Source organism: Ornithorhynchus anatinus, chromosome 11, assembly GCF_004115215.2.
Source record: "Ornithorhynchus anatinus isolate Pmale09 chromosome 11, mOrnAna1.pri.v4, whole genome shotgun sequence".
Lineage (NCBI taxonomy): Eukaryota > Metazoa > Chordata > Mammalia > Monotremata > Ornithorhynchidae > Ornithorhynchus > Ornithorhynchus anatinus.
Genome location: NC_041738.1, coordinates 48,814,448 through 48,830,898, shown reverse-complemented (window position 1 = coordinate 48,830,898; position 16,451 = coordinate 48,814,448). Strand labels below are relative to the sequence as shown.

The window sequence follows — 16,451 nt, the reverse complement described above, 5'->3', positions numbered from 1 at the left end:
TTTCAAAGAGCTTAAGATCGAAGGGATGGGGAGAGATGAACTTAATACTAATTATCTAACTCTTAAATATCAACACTAACCGTTTTTTCGGTCTCACTGGTCCTCATTTCAAAAAGACCGAAGTCCCAAATTTTCAGTATTTATGAGGTCCCAGCTTTCTTCACCAGGCAATCATTTCAGTTTAGGGTAGGGCTTTGGAGCCAGTACTAGGAGAATTGGGTCTCACACCACAGCCCAGATGGAAGTGTTGGCTGATTCGCCTACTGTCTGCTCCATCCGAGTGGCTGGGCTTAGGGAAAATATGGGACACCCAAACAACCTACCCCTATCTGCAGGACTCTTGAACTAACTTGAGAAAATTTCCCCTCCGACAATTTCCAGCCCAACCCCCAGAGACTCAGTACTGTGAGGAAAGAAGTGGCATGGCTTAGTGGAAAGAGCCCGGGCTTGGGAGTCAGAGGTCATGGGTTCTTTCATTCATTCATTCAATAGTATTTATGGAGCGCTTACTATGTGCAGAGCACTGTACTAAGAGCTTGGGATGAACAAGTCGGCAACAGATAGAGACAGTCCCTGCCGTTTGACGGGCTTACAGTTTAATCGGGGGAGACGGACAGATCCCGGCTCCGCCACATAGCTGTGTGACTTTGGGCAAATCGCTTAATTTCTCTGTGCCTTGGTTCCCTCATCTGTAAAATGGGGATTAAGACTGTGAGGCCCACGTGGGACAACCTGATGACCTTGTATCTACCCCAGCACTTAGAACTGTGCTTGGCATATAGTGTTTAACAAATACCATTATTATTATTATAGGATTTTCCAAGCTGTGGGGAGTGAGGGATGGTCTTGCCCAGCACGATTTCTATATCTTGTATATATCCTCTATACCTTGGAAAGCAGCATGGCTCAGTGATTAGAGCACAGGCCTGGGAGCCGGAAGGTCATGGATTCTAGTCCCTCCCCTGCCACTTGTCTGCTGTGTGATCTTGAGCAAGGCACTTCACTACTCTGTGCCTCAGTTACCTCATCTGGAAGATGGGGATTGAGACTGTGAGCCCTATGTGGAAAAGGGACCATGTGCAACCCAATTTGCTTGTATCCATCCCAGCTCTGAGTACAGTGCCTGGCAGATAGTAAGTGCTTAACAAATACCAGAATTATTATTATCTTGTTGCAATAATGCTCTGAGCTCATGAAAGGAAAGGGATGTGGCCCTCATGGTTACCTTGTATTAACCCCAGCTCTTAATACAGTGTTTGGCATAGTAAGCACTTAACAGATATCAAAACTATTATTATTGCAATTGATTCATTCATTCAATTGTATTTATTGAGTGCTTACTGTGTGCAGAGCACTGTACTAAGCACTTGGGATAGTACAATACAACAATAAAGAGTGACAATCCCTGCCCACAACGAGTTCACAGTCTAGAGGGGGGAGACAGACATTAATACAAATAAACAGTCCTCACTATAAACAAAATTACAGATATTATACATAAATTCTGTGGGGTGGGGGCAGGGGAGAGCAAAGGGAGCAAGTCAAGGTGACACAGAAGGGAGCAGGAGATGAAGAAAAGTGGGGCTTTGTCTGGAAAGGACTCTTGGCCTTCAGTAAGGGTTTGAACGGGGGAAGAGTAATTGTCTGGCAGATGTGAGAAGGGGAGGGTGCTCCAGGCCAGAGGTAGGACGAGGGCCAGGGGTCGGCAATGAGACAGATGAGATAGCAATTATTGTTATTATAATGTGCATCCACATTGCTGTAGCCCCATCAGCTGTTTTTCTCTTTGCCACAATTGAGTTGCCCCATGCTGCAGTCCCAGGTAAGGAACAGAGAGAAATTCCTTCACCTCTTGCTGTTTTAGATCAAGGAGAACACTGTGGCTGTCCCTTGGCTTTTCAGTTTAGCTGGTGGGGAGTTTTGGGGGTTACCTATGACATCCCCATCCACTGCAGGGACTCAGCCTGGTTTTGGCCCCATGGCCCTGGCTAGCCAGAATACCTGCTGGCCAGTAGGAATTAGAAGTTGACAATTGTCCCAAGTCAAGGTGCATAGGTTTCTCCCCCGCAAATCCACAACTTCCTGGGTGTGATAGGGTGTTTGGGTTTGTGTGTTGGGGATTATGAGGGGAGAGAGTGCTGGGTTATCTTCAAAAGATCCAACCAATCTTACTTAAACTCAAAGTATCAGCAAACTATTCACTCTGTTATTTTTCTGTCACTTTAAGAATGAATAGCTCTAAAATTTAGATTTCACTAAGATATTTTCTTTAATATTCTGAGAACCAGGCCCATTTAAATGAGAAGGAGCTCAATCTAGTGGAAAGAGTATGGTTCTGGGAGTCAGAGGACTATTTTTTATGGTTTTTGTTAAAGACCTTTTATATGTCTTGGATAAGTATAAATTAATTAGGTCAGCTACAGTCCCTGTCCCTCACGGGGCTCACAGTCTAAGTAAGGACTTGTGTTTTAATCCTAGCTCCACCACATGCCTGTTGTGTGACCTTGGGCAAGACTCTCAAATTCTCTGGGCCTCGGTTTTCTCATTTGTAAAATGAGCTCCCTGTGGGACAAGGACTTGATCTCACTTGATGAGTGCAATGCCTGACGCAGAGTAAATGCTTAAGAAATTCCACTAATCTTATTATTATAATTATTTAAAGAATCTAATACATTGAAAATCCATGACTTTTCCAGGCTAAAGCCATTCAACAGTGGATTGCATAATTTTCAATGTATCCCTTTGTCATCCTAGGAGAAGCAATGTAGGCTAATGGGTAGAGCATAGTCCTAATCCGGCTCTGCCAGATGTCTGCTGTGTGATCTTGGGCAAGTCACTTCACTTCTCTGTGCCTCATTTACCTCATCTGTAAAAGGGGATTAAGACTGTGACCCAATGTGGGACAGAGACTATCTCCAGCATGATTTGCTTGTATCTACCTCAGTGCTTTGTGTAGTGTTTGGCATATAGTAACCACTTTTCAAATACCACAATTGAGAGCTCGCTTTCCTGAAAAAAAAAAAGTATCATTCTTCGAACTATAATAAAAATCAACTGGAACATATTGTACTTGAAACAACATATCTAATCATGCATTCAGCTATAGGAATAAGGAATTGGGGTTGGTAGGGAGAATCTGAGGTGCCGGGTGGCAACATGGAAATGTTGCCTTTTATTTAGAAGCAGTGTAGAATGCAGGGGGCAAAATTCCCAGGAACCAAATGATTTTATTACCTGTGGAGCAGGTGCAAGACTTCTTATTGGTGAGAACCTACTCTCCAAGCTGCATGACCTTTAATCACCAGTGAAAGCAACCAACACTCTGTCACATCTCTGTTCTATTTCTCAAGAGTGTAACTGCCCTGAAGTGGCAGTGTCGCAAAACATGGGATACTTCTTTACAAGGTCACTGCTAGAGACAGCACTTTGTAATTGGAGAAAAAGGAACTAAATCACTGACCGGGAGCTAAAAAAGAGTAATTGTTTATCAGCTTGCCAGGTTGTCTTCTTTGTCCCTCTACAAATGAAAATTAAAATGACTTCACAAGATTATGCTTTCCAATGAAATTTCTTTCGTTTTTTAAGGACCTGTTATTTTATCTGGCTCGTGGCATGTCAGAGCAATTTTCTTTTTTTCTGAAACCCAAGAGAATATTGTTGGTATGGAGGAAGTAGTAGCAATCTCATCTTTCCTTCCACCACACTGTAGCACCACACGTATGTGAAAATGATGGGAAATGTTTCTCGGTTTGCTTTTCCATGACCATCCACATCTTTCAGGCATAGAACTGAGGACCAGTGAAATCTTCAGAATAATTGAGTGCATCCTTTTTTGGTTCAAGCATTGGGAATTGGTGAATTGGAAGTGGATATTCTGATTTATTGTCATTTGCTTTTATCCACCCCAGTGCTTAGTACAGTGCCTGGCACATAGTAAGAGCTCAATAAATACCATAATAATTATTATCATTTATCTAAAAGAAACTGGATAAAAGAAAGCTGAACTGGGGACGTGTTTAATAATCTCAGTCTTTCTCCTACAAAATGGAACAAGAGAAACTGTAGGGGCCAGGCTTGGGGAAGGAGACACCCTACTGACATGCATTTAGTGGCTTTTGTTTTAAGCAGGCTTTGCTGTTTTTCACTCCCGTAACAGCTGGGAAATGTAGTAGGCCTACCTCTTTTTCCGCCACTTGCCTTGTAAAAACTACCTAAATGTCACAGTTGCTGAAACCATCTTCCCAGCTATCTAATCACAATTGGCATACAGCTGGTCACGGGAGAACCAGGTGAGAGAGTGTGGCTGGCTCCAGGCAAGCCATCACCACTACCAGAAAAAACCCAAGTGCATATCTTACTGAGGGTAGGATTCCCTTTCTCCTCCTCTAAACAAAGTTCCATGCAAGCAGTTGGCCCAGGATATTGTTTGCTAAATCGTTGGTGAAACAGCCTTGATGTATGATAATATTCTGGTTTGGTGGTGCCCTGAGTGCGTTATTGAGGAGTCATCTGCTCAGTCCCAAGGAAGGAGCAGGGGATAGAAACATTTCCTGGCTCATCAGTGGCAATGCAGGACTGGTGAGCTTTAGTCTTATGGTACAATAACAAACAGGAAACTAAAATCATTAGCACAGCAAGGAACTATCTTTCTGGAGGGAAAGGGCAGAGTGACCAGACGAGTAAACAGGAATACTGAGGCTGATGTGTCCTTTGAGTCCTGAGGGGCATTCTGGGCTGAGAGGGGAGTAATGGCAGAGGAAAGCTGTTGCCCCATGGAAAAGGCAGTCATGTTGAATGAGGACCAAACTGTCAAGGCCTTGCGAGGAAATTTCCTTGCCAGGGCAGTGGAGCAGCCTGAAACTCATAATACTAAGATCCTGCTGTGGGTATGGATATAATTGAATTCCTTATCCCCACTCCATTCAAACTCCTACCCTCACTCCCAGATCTGCCACCTTCTGCATTGGAGATTTTTAGAAAGCTTCCTCTTCTTTTTCTATGATATTTTATTCATTCTTTCAATGGGATTTATTGAGCATTTACTGTGTGCAAAACACTGTCCTAAGCACTTGGGAGACTACAATAGAAGAATAAGCAGATATATTCACTACCCACAGTGAGCTTACGGTCTAGCGGCACAGAATGCTACTAATAATAATGTTGGTATTTGTTAAGCCCTTACTATGTGCAGAGCATTGTTCTAAGCACTGGTGAAGATACAGGATAATCAGGTTGTCCCACATGAGGCTCACAGTCTTAATCCCCATTTTCCAGATGAGGTAACTGAGGCCCAGAAAAGTTAAGTGACTTGCCCACAGTCACACAGCTGAAAGGCAACAGAGCTGGAATTTAAACCCATGACCTCTGACTCCCAAGCCCGTGCTGTTTCCACTGAGCCATGCTGCTTCTAATTACAGATATGTACATAAGTGCTGTGGGGCTGGGCAGGGAGGAAAGCAAAGGGAACAAGTCAGGGTGATGCAGAAAGGAGTGGGAGATGAGGAAGGGTGGGGTTTAGGAGAATAATTGTCTGTTGGATTTGAGGGCATTCCAAGTCAGAAGCAGGAGTTGGGCTAAGGGTCGGCAGCGCGATAAGCGAGACTGAGGCACAGTGAGAAAGTTAGCCTAGAAGAGCAAAGTGTCCGGGCTGGGCTGTAGAAGGAGAGAAGCGAGGTAAAGTAGGAGGGGGCAAGGTGGTAGAGTGCTTTAAAGCCATTGGAGAGGAGTTTTTGTTTGATGGGGAGGTGAATGGGCAACCACTGGAATTTTTTGAGGAGTGGGGTGTTCTGAACGCTTTTGTAGAAAAATAATCCAGGCAGCTGAATGAAGTTGGACTGGAGTGGGGAGAGACAGGTGGCTAGGTATTTCTTAAGCATGTACTATGTTCGGTCACAGTTCTAAGCTCTAGGGTAAGATACAAGCTAATCATGTTGGACACAGTCCATGTCCCACATGGGGCTAATAGCATTAATCCTCATTTTACAGTTGAGGGAACTGAGGCACCGAAAAGGTAAATGATTTGCCCAACCGTGTACAGCCGACAAGTGGGGTAGCCAGGATTAGAACCCAGGTTCTTCAGGCTCCCAGGCCTCTGCTCTCTCCACTAGGCCTCGCTGCAGAGAAGCAGCGTGGCTCAGTGGAAAAAGCCCGGACTTGGGAGTCAGAGGTCATGGATTCGAATCCCAGCTCTGCCACTTGTCAGCTGTGTGACTGTGTGCGAGTCACTTAACTTCTCTGGGCCTCAGTTACCTCATCTGTAAAATGGGGAAGACTGTGAGTCCCACGGGGGACAACCTGAATACCCTGTATATACCCCAGTGCTTAGAACAGTGCTCTACACATAGTAAGCGCTTAACAAATACCAACATTCTCTTAGGCCATGCTGCTTCTCTTGAAAATTATTCTGAAGATAATTCATTTTATAGTAGTGAAATCTGTACAGAAGAGTTCTCCTTATTTGATTGGTTAGTTTGACTTCCCACCCGCCCATGGCTCTCATGCTTACTCGGTTTGGAGGTGTTCAAAATGAAAAAGAGATGTACTGGGGCATGAGGCTTCTAATTAGATCCATATCACTGTGTCCTCTTTGTTAGCTTGGTTCAGCAAATTCCCCTTACAATAAGCCACGTCAATTTCAAAGTGGAATTAAGCCTTTTGTTGGCTAAGCAGCAAGAATTCTTTCTCCACTCTCTGAGACTCCTTTCTTTGACAGTATAAAAGATCAAGCGAAAACCAGTGACCAAAACCAGTTATGGCTCTTTCCTTTTTTCCATCAGAAGGTGAACTTTCTCCTCACTGTCATCGAATCCAGAGGAAAAAGAGCCCGGCCGTTTCACGTTGGTAGTGAAAATAACTTTTGCCTGCTCTTTTCTCATATTCCCCACAGGAACGACCGTGATGCGTATGACAGCCTTTGACGCTGATGACCCTGCCACGGACAATGCCCTCCTTCGGTATAATATCCTCCAACAGACTCCTGACAAACCCTCCCCCAACATGTTCTACATTGATCCAGAGAAAGGGGACATTGTCACGGTCGTGTCACCTGCACTGTTGGACCGGGAGGTAAGATCAAAGCAATGAGCTATCCGTTCTCTACAGGTAGGCTCAGGCTGTCCATCTACTATATCTGCGCAGACAGGATGTCGGTTATCACAAACTCCTGAGCCTGGTGCAGTGATGGTGTCCAGTCTGCATGTGTCCAGCTTTATGCGAGGAGTGGCAGAGGGTCTTGGGACGGAGCTGAACATAGTTGTTGGAAGGCCAGCAGAGGCCAAGCCAGGCCTAAAATTGGATCCCTCTGTTTGAGTTAAGACAGGTCCCCCTCCTGCTTCTGTCACCTGCTTCCCATCGTTTGATGATCCCCTTGGTCCAGTCAGCCAATCTTATTAAGTGCTTATTGTTTGCAGAGCACTGTACTAAGTCCTTGAGAGAGTATAACATAGCAATAAACGGACACATTCCCTGCCTACAACAAGCTTTCAGTCTAGTCTCAACGTATTAAAGGTCAATGCCCTTCAATTGCAATACACCTTCAGTTATAAAGGTCAGCAAATGCCAAGCCAGAAAAGAGCACTGGTGAGCCAAGGTTGAAGAAAACAGGGTAGGTTGAACCCTGGTCAATGTTTCCCCCTCTTTTCTTCGCTGGAATATGTTGATCCCTGATTCCAGGCCCCTTCACCTACCCCCAGAATGGCAAGGTCTAGTTTAGACTCCTCAGTGCCCCTCGTGCAGGTAAAAAGGAGGTGGTGGGGGAGAGGAGTAGCAGGGCCTAGTGGAAAGAGCACGGGGCTGGTATTCAAAAGACCTAGTTTCTGATCCTAACTGTCAGTGGTTGGCTGTGTGACCTTAGGCAAGGCATCTAACTTCTCTGGGCCTGAGATGCCTCATCTGTGAAATGAGAATTAAGACTGTGAACCCCATGTGGAGCATGAACTGTGTCCAATCTGATTATCTTGTATCAACCCCAGTGCTTACTATAGTGCCTGGCTGACAGTAAGCGTTTAGCAAACACCTTTAAAAAAGAGAGGGCTTTACCAGCTCTCTGATGAAAGTGAGCTCCCAGAACAACTCTAAGGGGCTTCCTCGGTAACTGCCCTTTTTTCTCTTGGTAAAGTTGGCCTCTGTATTATGGCATGATTTCTGTAGCAACTACAGAACACAGAGAGTAATGTCATACTGCATTACAATGAAAAGTCCTAAAATTTAACAAGTTTTGTTCCTCTAAATCTGGGGAATTTGGGAATTACTCTGATGGTTTGAAATGAATGTTAAAGCTAGACCCAGTGCAGAAGGCATTCCTAAGTACTCTCGGAAGAGTACTTCTCTTTTGCATGTACAGAGCCTTCATAAGTGATTGAATTGCTCAGTGTTAAAAAAAGTCAGCATGAAAATACTAATAGCAGCAACTGAAGTAAGAAAACCTGGAAACTTTTCCTAGTCCTACTCCTAGGATAGATGACCATGAATCAGAGAAGCAGCATGGCTTAGTGGAAACAGCATGGGCATGGGAGTCAGAGGTCATGGGTTCTAATTCCACTCCGCCACTTAGCAGCAGTGTGACTCTGGGCAAGTCACTTAATTCTTTGTGCCTCATTTACCTCATCTGTAAAATGGGCATTAAGACTGTGAGCCCCACGAGGGACAACCTGATCACCTTGTATCCACCCCGGCGCTTAGAATAGTGCTTTGCACATCGTAAGCGCTTAACAAATACCATTATTATCATTGTTACTAACATTTCACCCCCTCTGTTTCTCCATATTTTTTTTAATGATATTTAAACACTTATTATGTGCCAGACACTGTACTAAGCACTGAGGTAACTTCAAGACTGGACACAGTCTTACTCCACATTTTACAGATGAGGTAACGGAGGCACAGAGAAGTTAAATGAGTTGCCTGAGGTCACGCAGCAGGCAAGCGGCTGAGCCAGAATTAGCACCTAGGTCTTCTGCTACCCAGGCCTGTGCTCTTTCCACTAGGCCTTCCCACTGGACTAATTCCAGCCATTGTTGTTCTTAATGGAGTTGTCATTAGGAAAACACAGTAATACCAAACTTCGAAGTAGTCATTTGCATAGCTACTGGCTCAAGATGCTTGACTGGCGACAAGAAGATTTTCCTTTACTTTCTCTCCCTCTCCATGTAAACTGGGTGGGTCCTCAGCTGTAGCTATCATGTCCTTCTGATAAAGGGACAAGAGGCCTCTGCCTCTTGAGACAAATTGTTGCCAGGTAATGGGTGACCTGCACACTCTTAACCTTGGATAATGGAAAACAGGACTTGGAGGGAGAATGGAGGCATGGGGAGAATGTGGTTGATATTCCCTCCCGCTCCTGCTCCAAACAATTCAAAAGTTTTATACATTGATTTTTTTCCACCCGGAATTGCTGTCTCAGTGACCTCCCTTCCCCCACTCTACTGCTTCTGTAGCTCTCAGTTTTTGCCGAACCCAACCTAACCTTCTGCAGCCTCATCTTTTGAAAGCCAAGAGTTCCTTTTGGAAACACAGGTAGTTTGAGTCCAGAAGGGATATGATGGAGGTGAGATGCAGAGGAAGACCTCTGGGACAGAGGTCCGATTGGAAATGTCCCTTGACAAACAATCCCGTCCTATTTGGAAAACAAGATAGAAAGAAGCTCCTTCCACCTTTTTACCTTTCCTTCTCACCTTCCCTCCAAGGATACATGCTCCACCACCACTGTGGGTTCACTGGCACTCATGGTTGATGGAAAATAAGTCACCATTCCTCAGGTACTGGTCTGTCATGGATTCCACTGAATATATATTGTGTTCACCTGAATTTATCTGGAAACAAGCAGCATAGTAAATTGCTACTCCAAGCCCTCACCATCCCCTCACGATCCCCCACTACTCCATATGCCCCCTCACCAATCGTTCTGATAGCTCCAGTCAAAGATCTACAAGCTCCTTGGAGAAAGTACATACACAAGTAAGAGATATTATGTGATTATCTCCCAATCAGCCTCTGTGTGTGTGTGTGTGTGTGTGTGTGTGTGTGTGTGTGTAAATGGCTATATTCCATCTGGGAAGAGAAAGGTAACAAGTAATTTATATGTATTTGGGCCTATATTACTAACATGAGACATTTGGAAAGTCACTATTTAAAAAGTCAAATGCTAATATATTTGATAATTGTATGCTGCAGGCTTTTTTAAAAACTAAAGAGTTTCAAGTTCATAATTCTTTTCATTTGGTCTCTTCTAGCCATAACAAGTGTATAATTATGGGAGTTAGATTAGGCATTTCTAGTCTTAATATGTAAACAGCCCTAAGATACAAGCAGTTGAATGGAAATTGGAAAGTCAGTGAAAGTGGATGAACAGGGCTGTTTTTTCATGAGGGTTTCCAGAGTTCACTGATGATCTAGGCAACATCAGGATTGTTTTAATAAAAGGCACTTCTCTGAGTTCAGACCACAATTGTCTATTTCCTCACAAGGTACTAAGGATGAATTCTGCATATTCATTAATTTAGTGTCATCTGCTTTCGAAGGGCTAACCCAATATGTTAGTGGATTAACTTCCATTTTTCAGGCAGATGCAGAACTCTTCTTAGCACATTTTGCCCCAGATTCAAACTCTTCTGTGAGAAGAGTGTCGACAGAATTGCCGGCTTGTGCGAGATTCATAAATCAAGCAGAAGGTTTAGCAGTCAGAGACATGAAGCCTCGGCACACACATTTCTATCAGTCTTAATGAAGTTACTGTTGTCCTCAGGTCCACTGGAAGGATATTATTCTCTTTATACACCATGTTGATGAAAAAGTAAAGGAATTCTATACTAGATTTCATTATGTTAGAGGGTTTAATTCTGTTATGTCAGTAAAGTCTGTCCATTCAGCAATCGGTCACATTTTTCAGGACAATTTTTAATGTCATGCCTTAAAAACATTTTTATGATTGAAATTGATTTTTCCAAGTGGATTGTTATGAGATGTATTCACATAATAAAGTAAGTGTAGATTTGAATGGACAGTAGTGTGAACATAAAAAAAGCCAGCAACACCTGAATACCATATTTCCTTGCATAATTGCCTCCTTTGCATAATTGAGGAGGAAATGAAAGTTGTTTTGTACCATATATTTGTAAGCTGTGAGAGCTAAAGGGAGGAGAAGCAGAAGGGTCAGGATGGGACAAAGCAGTTTGGGGTAGATAATCCATTATGACTGCTTGGGGCCAGATAGGAAGTTCCGAAAAGTGAGAAGACAGACAATGCAACCGGATGGGTGGGAGTTAATTCACGGAGGGCTGACACCTGCAACATAAGCACTTAGTACAGTGCTTTGCACACAGTAAGTGCTCAATAAATATGATTGAAAGAATTTGAGTGAGTGCAACCAAACCAAGAAAAGCACCCTCAAGTGCCCTCTCAACTTCCTCTTCCCTCTCACCATCTTTCCTTTCCTCTTTTTTCTCCTACTTCCCTTATTGCGAGCATTACTTTCCCATGTAATAGCCCCTTGCCTATTTGGGGATGAGGTTGTGCAGAATTATACCAGAAAGGGGGAAATGATGCCAGTAAATTTGGTAGTTCTTGTTTTCATTGTTCAAAGCAGGGGCCCTGTAAATTTTTTTCAAGTATTCTTTAGCACCGCATGGAAAACTGATGAAATTTGTCCAGTGTTTCTCAAATATCTAATAATTTGTAGCCTTCCTTTAGATGCAGCCACTTATGGAAAATCTTCCAGTAGATCTGAGTTAAATTGACAGAGTGCAAATTGCTATTTTTGATTTAGGCTTAATTCCTTTCAGAGGTAGGTATCATATGGAGAGAACCTGCAATATGACCAGAGTAGGAAATTGAGATTATGGAGGTGTAAGACATCTGACAGGGTTTAATTTTCCTTTTGAACAGACTTTATAACCTGGAAATTATTTGATCCTTTACTATTTAATAAAGTATTTTGTATGTCAACCCTAGGAATTCTTTTTACCATGCAGAGGACCAGTGTTCCTATATTACTGAATGTTACTCAAGAACTAGCCTCTATCTGTGGTGTTTTCACTGGGAGTAGTTAATATTCATTTCCTCCTTCTGCTTGGTAGTGGGGAAGCCTTCTACCCGCTGCAATAGTTTTTCCTCTTACAAACCTTCTAGTGTTAGGACGACAATTGTCCTGTTAGAAGCCACTTGTTGACAGAGTCATTCAAATGGGTGGAAAAGTGGAAATGGTTCTAATTAGGATTCAGAAGAGTCCAAGATCGGAACAGAACTGCAGTGAAGAAACTCCAGACTAAAGGATTTTCCCTCCCCAAGCACAGCTTCACTTATATACCTATTTGTGAATGCTCTCATGAAGTATCTAGGACAGAAGGTTCCAAAGGACTCAATAATCTGTGTTCCATATTACTACATATGTAAGAGTGTGAGGCAAAGTGAGAAAAGAGAGGGGGTGAAGGGGAAAAGATGAGGACCAGAAGAGGAAACCCAGAATGATACAGGGTCTATATGAACTAGTTATTTCACAGTTTTGTTGTACAAAGTAATCCAGAGAAAAATATATCTGAGTCAAATGACCCAGGAGACGTGCTTCCTACTTGAAGACAGCTAATGAACCCTTCAGACGTCTTTCAATATTTTGCTTTTCTTTCCCTATTTTGCACTACGGATCCCAATGAGACTGAGAGCTGAAAAACCTAATAATAGTCCACCTTTGGGAGATCCTATGGGGAAATTAGATAACCCACAAACAGTTCACTTCTCTTGGACAAAACTTCAATGAATACCCATTAAATAGGTGGTTCCGTTTGAAATGTAATCATGGTGAGAATCTAACTGTATATTTTTCCTTCTCTTTACAAAACAGTTTAAAGTTTTCTGTCAATGGTAGAGGTGACAATAAGGTTTTTACAAAATCACTGATCTTGCACAGTGGTTGTTTATATGTCAAACCACCCCCACCACTTAATCTTAAGACTCATAAATCTCATGACCCATTTCCTAGATGTAATGGAGGGGACAAGAAATGCAGGCACGAGTGAGCCACAAGAGCACTCAACACTGAATATTTAAAACAACACCTTTAAGTGTTGTGTCAATAACCTTTTCATGTTTGGTAATGCTTTTTCATGCAGGTCCCCAGAAGTCATTCTGCCTAAAAGGTAATACAAAAATGGAGTAAAGGAATGTTTTGTTTTTGTATTTATCTTCAGATTATTTCTAAAATTACAAGTTCCTCCAGTTTGTGGCAAACTTAAAACTATTACTTAGAGAAGATCTATTCCTTTGTAAAATTGCATATAAGAAATTTTTTGTTCAAAATCTGTGTACATTTTTTCCTTCTGGGATTCAAGCATCCTTGAGTGTGCCAACGATGAAAATGGAAAAGTGTGACGGGGCAAATTCTCCTCAAAATATTCATAGGGAATGGATTTTGATTCATGAATTCAGAGTGGGAAGGTGCTTTGCATTTAAAAGGGTGGTCAAAATTAATCATCAGTAAAATAGCTAACTTTATGAGCAAAAGGATGTGAAGGTGAGTGGCTCATGTAAAGATCAAAGTCCAAGCAGGGAGTGAGAGGTAATGTTCTTCACTGGGCTAGAATGAACAACACTCAACTTTTCCACAAAACAAATGCTTTTAAGCCACTTTGATTCAGGTCTAATTTTTGCTTCTCCAATTATTAGAACCACTCAGTAACTTGAAGGAAATATTCTCTTTCTTCTTTCACTAAGTGCTCCTAGGGGTTATTTAGCTGTGAACATTCCTGCTATTTCTTTGAAATAGTATATGTTTTACTCATAAATATTGCTTAGGATCATTTTCTCTTCACTTTTTAGAGCAATTGCAGCAATTAATTTAGAAGGTCGCAAAGCATGGTTGGGAAGTGTCTTATTGTTTTAAAAACTTCATCTTGTAGCAAATGAAATACTCATGGTGAAATATCTCTTTTCCTTTTTAGAGGGATGATGTCAGTAAATTAAAGTTAATATGACATTTGTAATTGAAAAAAGCATTCCTCCCTGAGCATTTTTAGCTGTGCTTGTAAAGATAACATGAGGCTTTATTCCCCCAAAAGGAAGGATTAGGATAAAGCCTATACATCTCTTCAGTACTTTTTTAACCAAAAAAGTATGTTTTTGAGATTGTAGCTGCAGAAGTAATTCATATGGCTGGAAAGAAAGTTTTTGAAAAGGTTTAATAAAATATGAGATGTCAAAACATTAGTTGCATTCTCCTTCCTAAAGCAGTAGAGCGGTTCTTTCCTATAGAAAAAAATGCTAATTTATATAAACACAAGCTGACAAAAATTTTACAAACCTTCCATTAAATGATTAATCCTCTTTCTTTCACATATTTCAATACGTTTTTTACCAGGAATAATGAAGATGTAAAAAAAGGCCCCAAGTTTTGAATTTTCATTTTCATCATAATCCATGATGAATTAAATCAAAAGGAGCTAATTCTTGAAACTGAGGACAGTCCCTGGAACCAATAAAAACTAGAACCCAAAATCTTCTCTTTTAATTTCTTTGGCTTATGTTCCTGAGGGAGATATTTATAATGAGTAAAAAGCACCTGTCATTTTTAGGTCAAGAATTAGCCTCCTTCCCTATTTGTCTGTTTTTGCTGTAGGGTCCTTAATTTCATTCTTCCCTTCCTCTTCTCTTCCATGAAGATGCACCTCCTGTTTCCTATCCCCTTTTTGCCTTTAAAGCTGACACTAAGGGTGATAAAATTCTGAAGATTCAGAAGGTCAGCACAACCTGCTTATGTTTTATGGACATTCTTCACTTCTCTGATACATAATCTTTGTCTATCTCTCCAAGAAATCCACAGATAAAAGCTGTGGGAAATTTTGATTATTCATGGCACAAATACATCTCAATATTTCAACACTCTTTTGGTTTATATGTAGGATTTTTTTTCATTTGTGGACACCTTAGTTGGAATTTCAAGATGGATATATTTTGTGCTGTTGTTGATATCAGATTTAACATGGCCAAACTTAAAAAGAGGCTGTGATAATGATGGAGTTGGATTGTAAGCACCTTGTGGGCAGGGAGTGTTTCTCTTACTTCTGAAGTACTTTCCCAAGTGCATGATATCTAGTGAGCGCTCAATAAATACCATTCTTACCAATACTTCCTCCTGTGAATAGAAGTCAAATTATCTACTCTTCAGGCTGAATACTTGATAAATGCCATTAAAGAGAAAACAAGAATACAGATGAGGTTAAATTAATAATATTTTTAATGGGAGTCAGGAATAACTGAAGTTGATTTTTTTTTAATCCATTCCAAGATTTACTGGTCCTACTCATCTCTACTTTGCATTTTTGGCAAGATTTTCTGTGTCTCTAGGCACAACGCCTGTCTAAATAACATATGAATTTCTCTGACCCTGATGCATCTCTAAGAGGCAAAATCCCAGGAGTCCATCTTGGAAGGCTCTGAAACAAAGTGCTTCTGTGTACAGTGGCACATTCTGTAAGCTCTCCTTGTGCTGGAGAACTAAAACACATCGCCTTGAGTTTGTATTTTCACATTTTCTAATAATTTGCTACTACTATTTGCAAATAAGTGTCACAATGCACAATATGAACATAATTAACACTGTGATCCCTTAAAACTGACAACTAAAGAGAGATTACCAAAATTCCAAATGGAATTTTAAAGGGTTTCAACTCTGGGCTTGTCTGCATGTTTGAATACACAGATTTTTCAGTCAGTGGAAGCAGCATCTCTAGAAGAGGCACAGAATTCAAATCATTCAAAGAATGACCCATCAGAAATTTCAAAAAAATTCATATTACTAGTCGACTGAATGTCTCTAATTTTCATAATATGCATCCATTACACTTCCCAAGATCAAGGAAAGGTCCTGCTATATTATTTTCAGTTATGGGATTTTTTTTAGGAATGTTAATTTGAGAAATAATTGACCATGATAATGAAAAATGGATTTGTCAAAAAAGGTTTATCTCTGACATTAAGTTTTCAGCATGTTCAACAAATGATAACATTGCATCATGGTGCTGTGAAGTAGATATTATGAAATGTGCATTAATAATCAGCAAAGTGAAATATGCCTTTGACAAAGTTTGTCAATCAATCAATGGTAATTAATGAGAGCTAACTGTATGCAGTGCACTAGACTAAGACCTTGGGAGAATTAATATGTGTGAGAGTGAGGAAGAGAGGTGAAACAAGTGAGTCAAGGTTGGTGGAGAGGGCCAAGGTGAAGATGTGTATTGTCGCATCAAGGGAAGTGAAGTTGGACAGGGAGAACAAGGAAGAACAGAAGAGGTGTGATAGCTCAAAATAGGAGGACTGGCTCGAGAGTGTGAAGGTTACAGTAAGACTGAGAAGTGAGTCTTTTGGGGAAGAGGAGTGGGTGAGGTGGAAAGTTAGTCTATTTGAGAAACTGAAATTTGAGATTCTGTCACCTTTGGCGGCTGGTCTGAGAACCATCCCCAAATTTG

At 41.5% G+C, this 16,451-nt stretch overlaps 1 protein-coding gene across 2 annotated transcripts in view; it reads left to right on the top strand.

The window, feature by feature from the left end:
- CDH13 (cadherin 13) overlaps nucleotides 1–16,451 on the top strand; it is a 901,878-nt gene that overhangs the window by 620,337 nt on the left and 265,090 nt on the right. For both annotated transcript variants that reach the window (XM_029074853.2, XM_029074854.2), the window contains exon 7: nucleotides 6,887–7,065. In XM_029074853.2, the coding sequence (XP_028930686.1) occupies nucleotides 6,887–7,065 (179 nt within the window). The remainder of the gene's footprint in view (nucleotides 1–6,886; nucleotides 7,066–16,451) is intronic.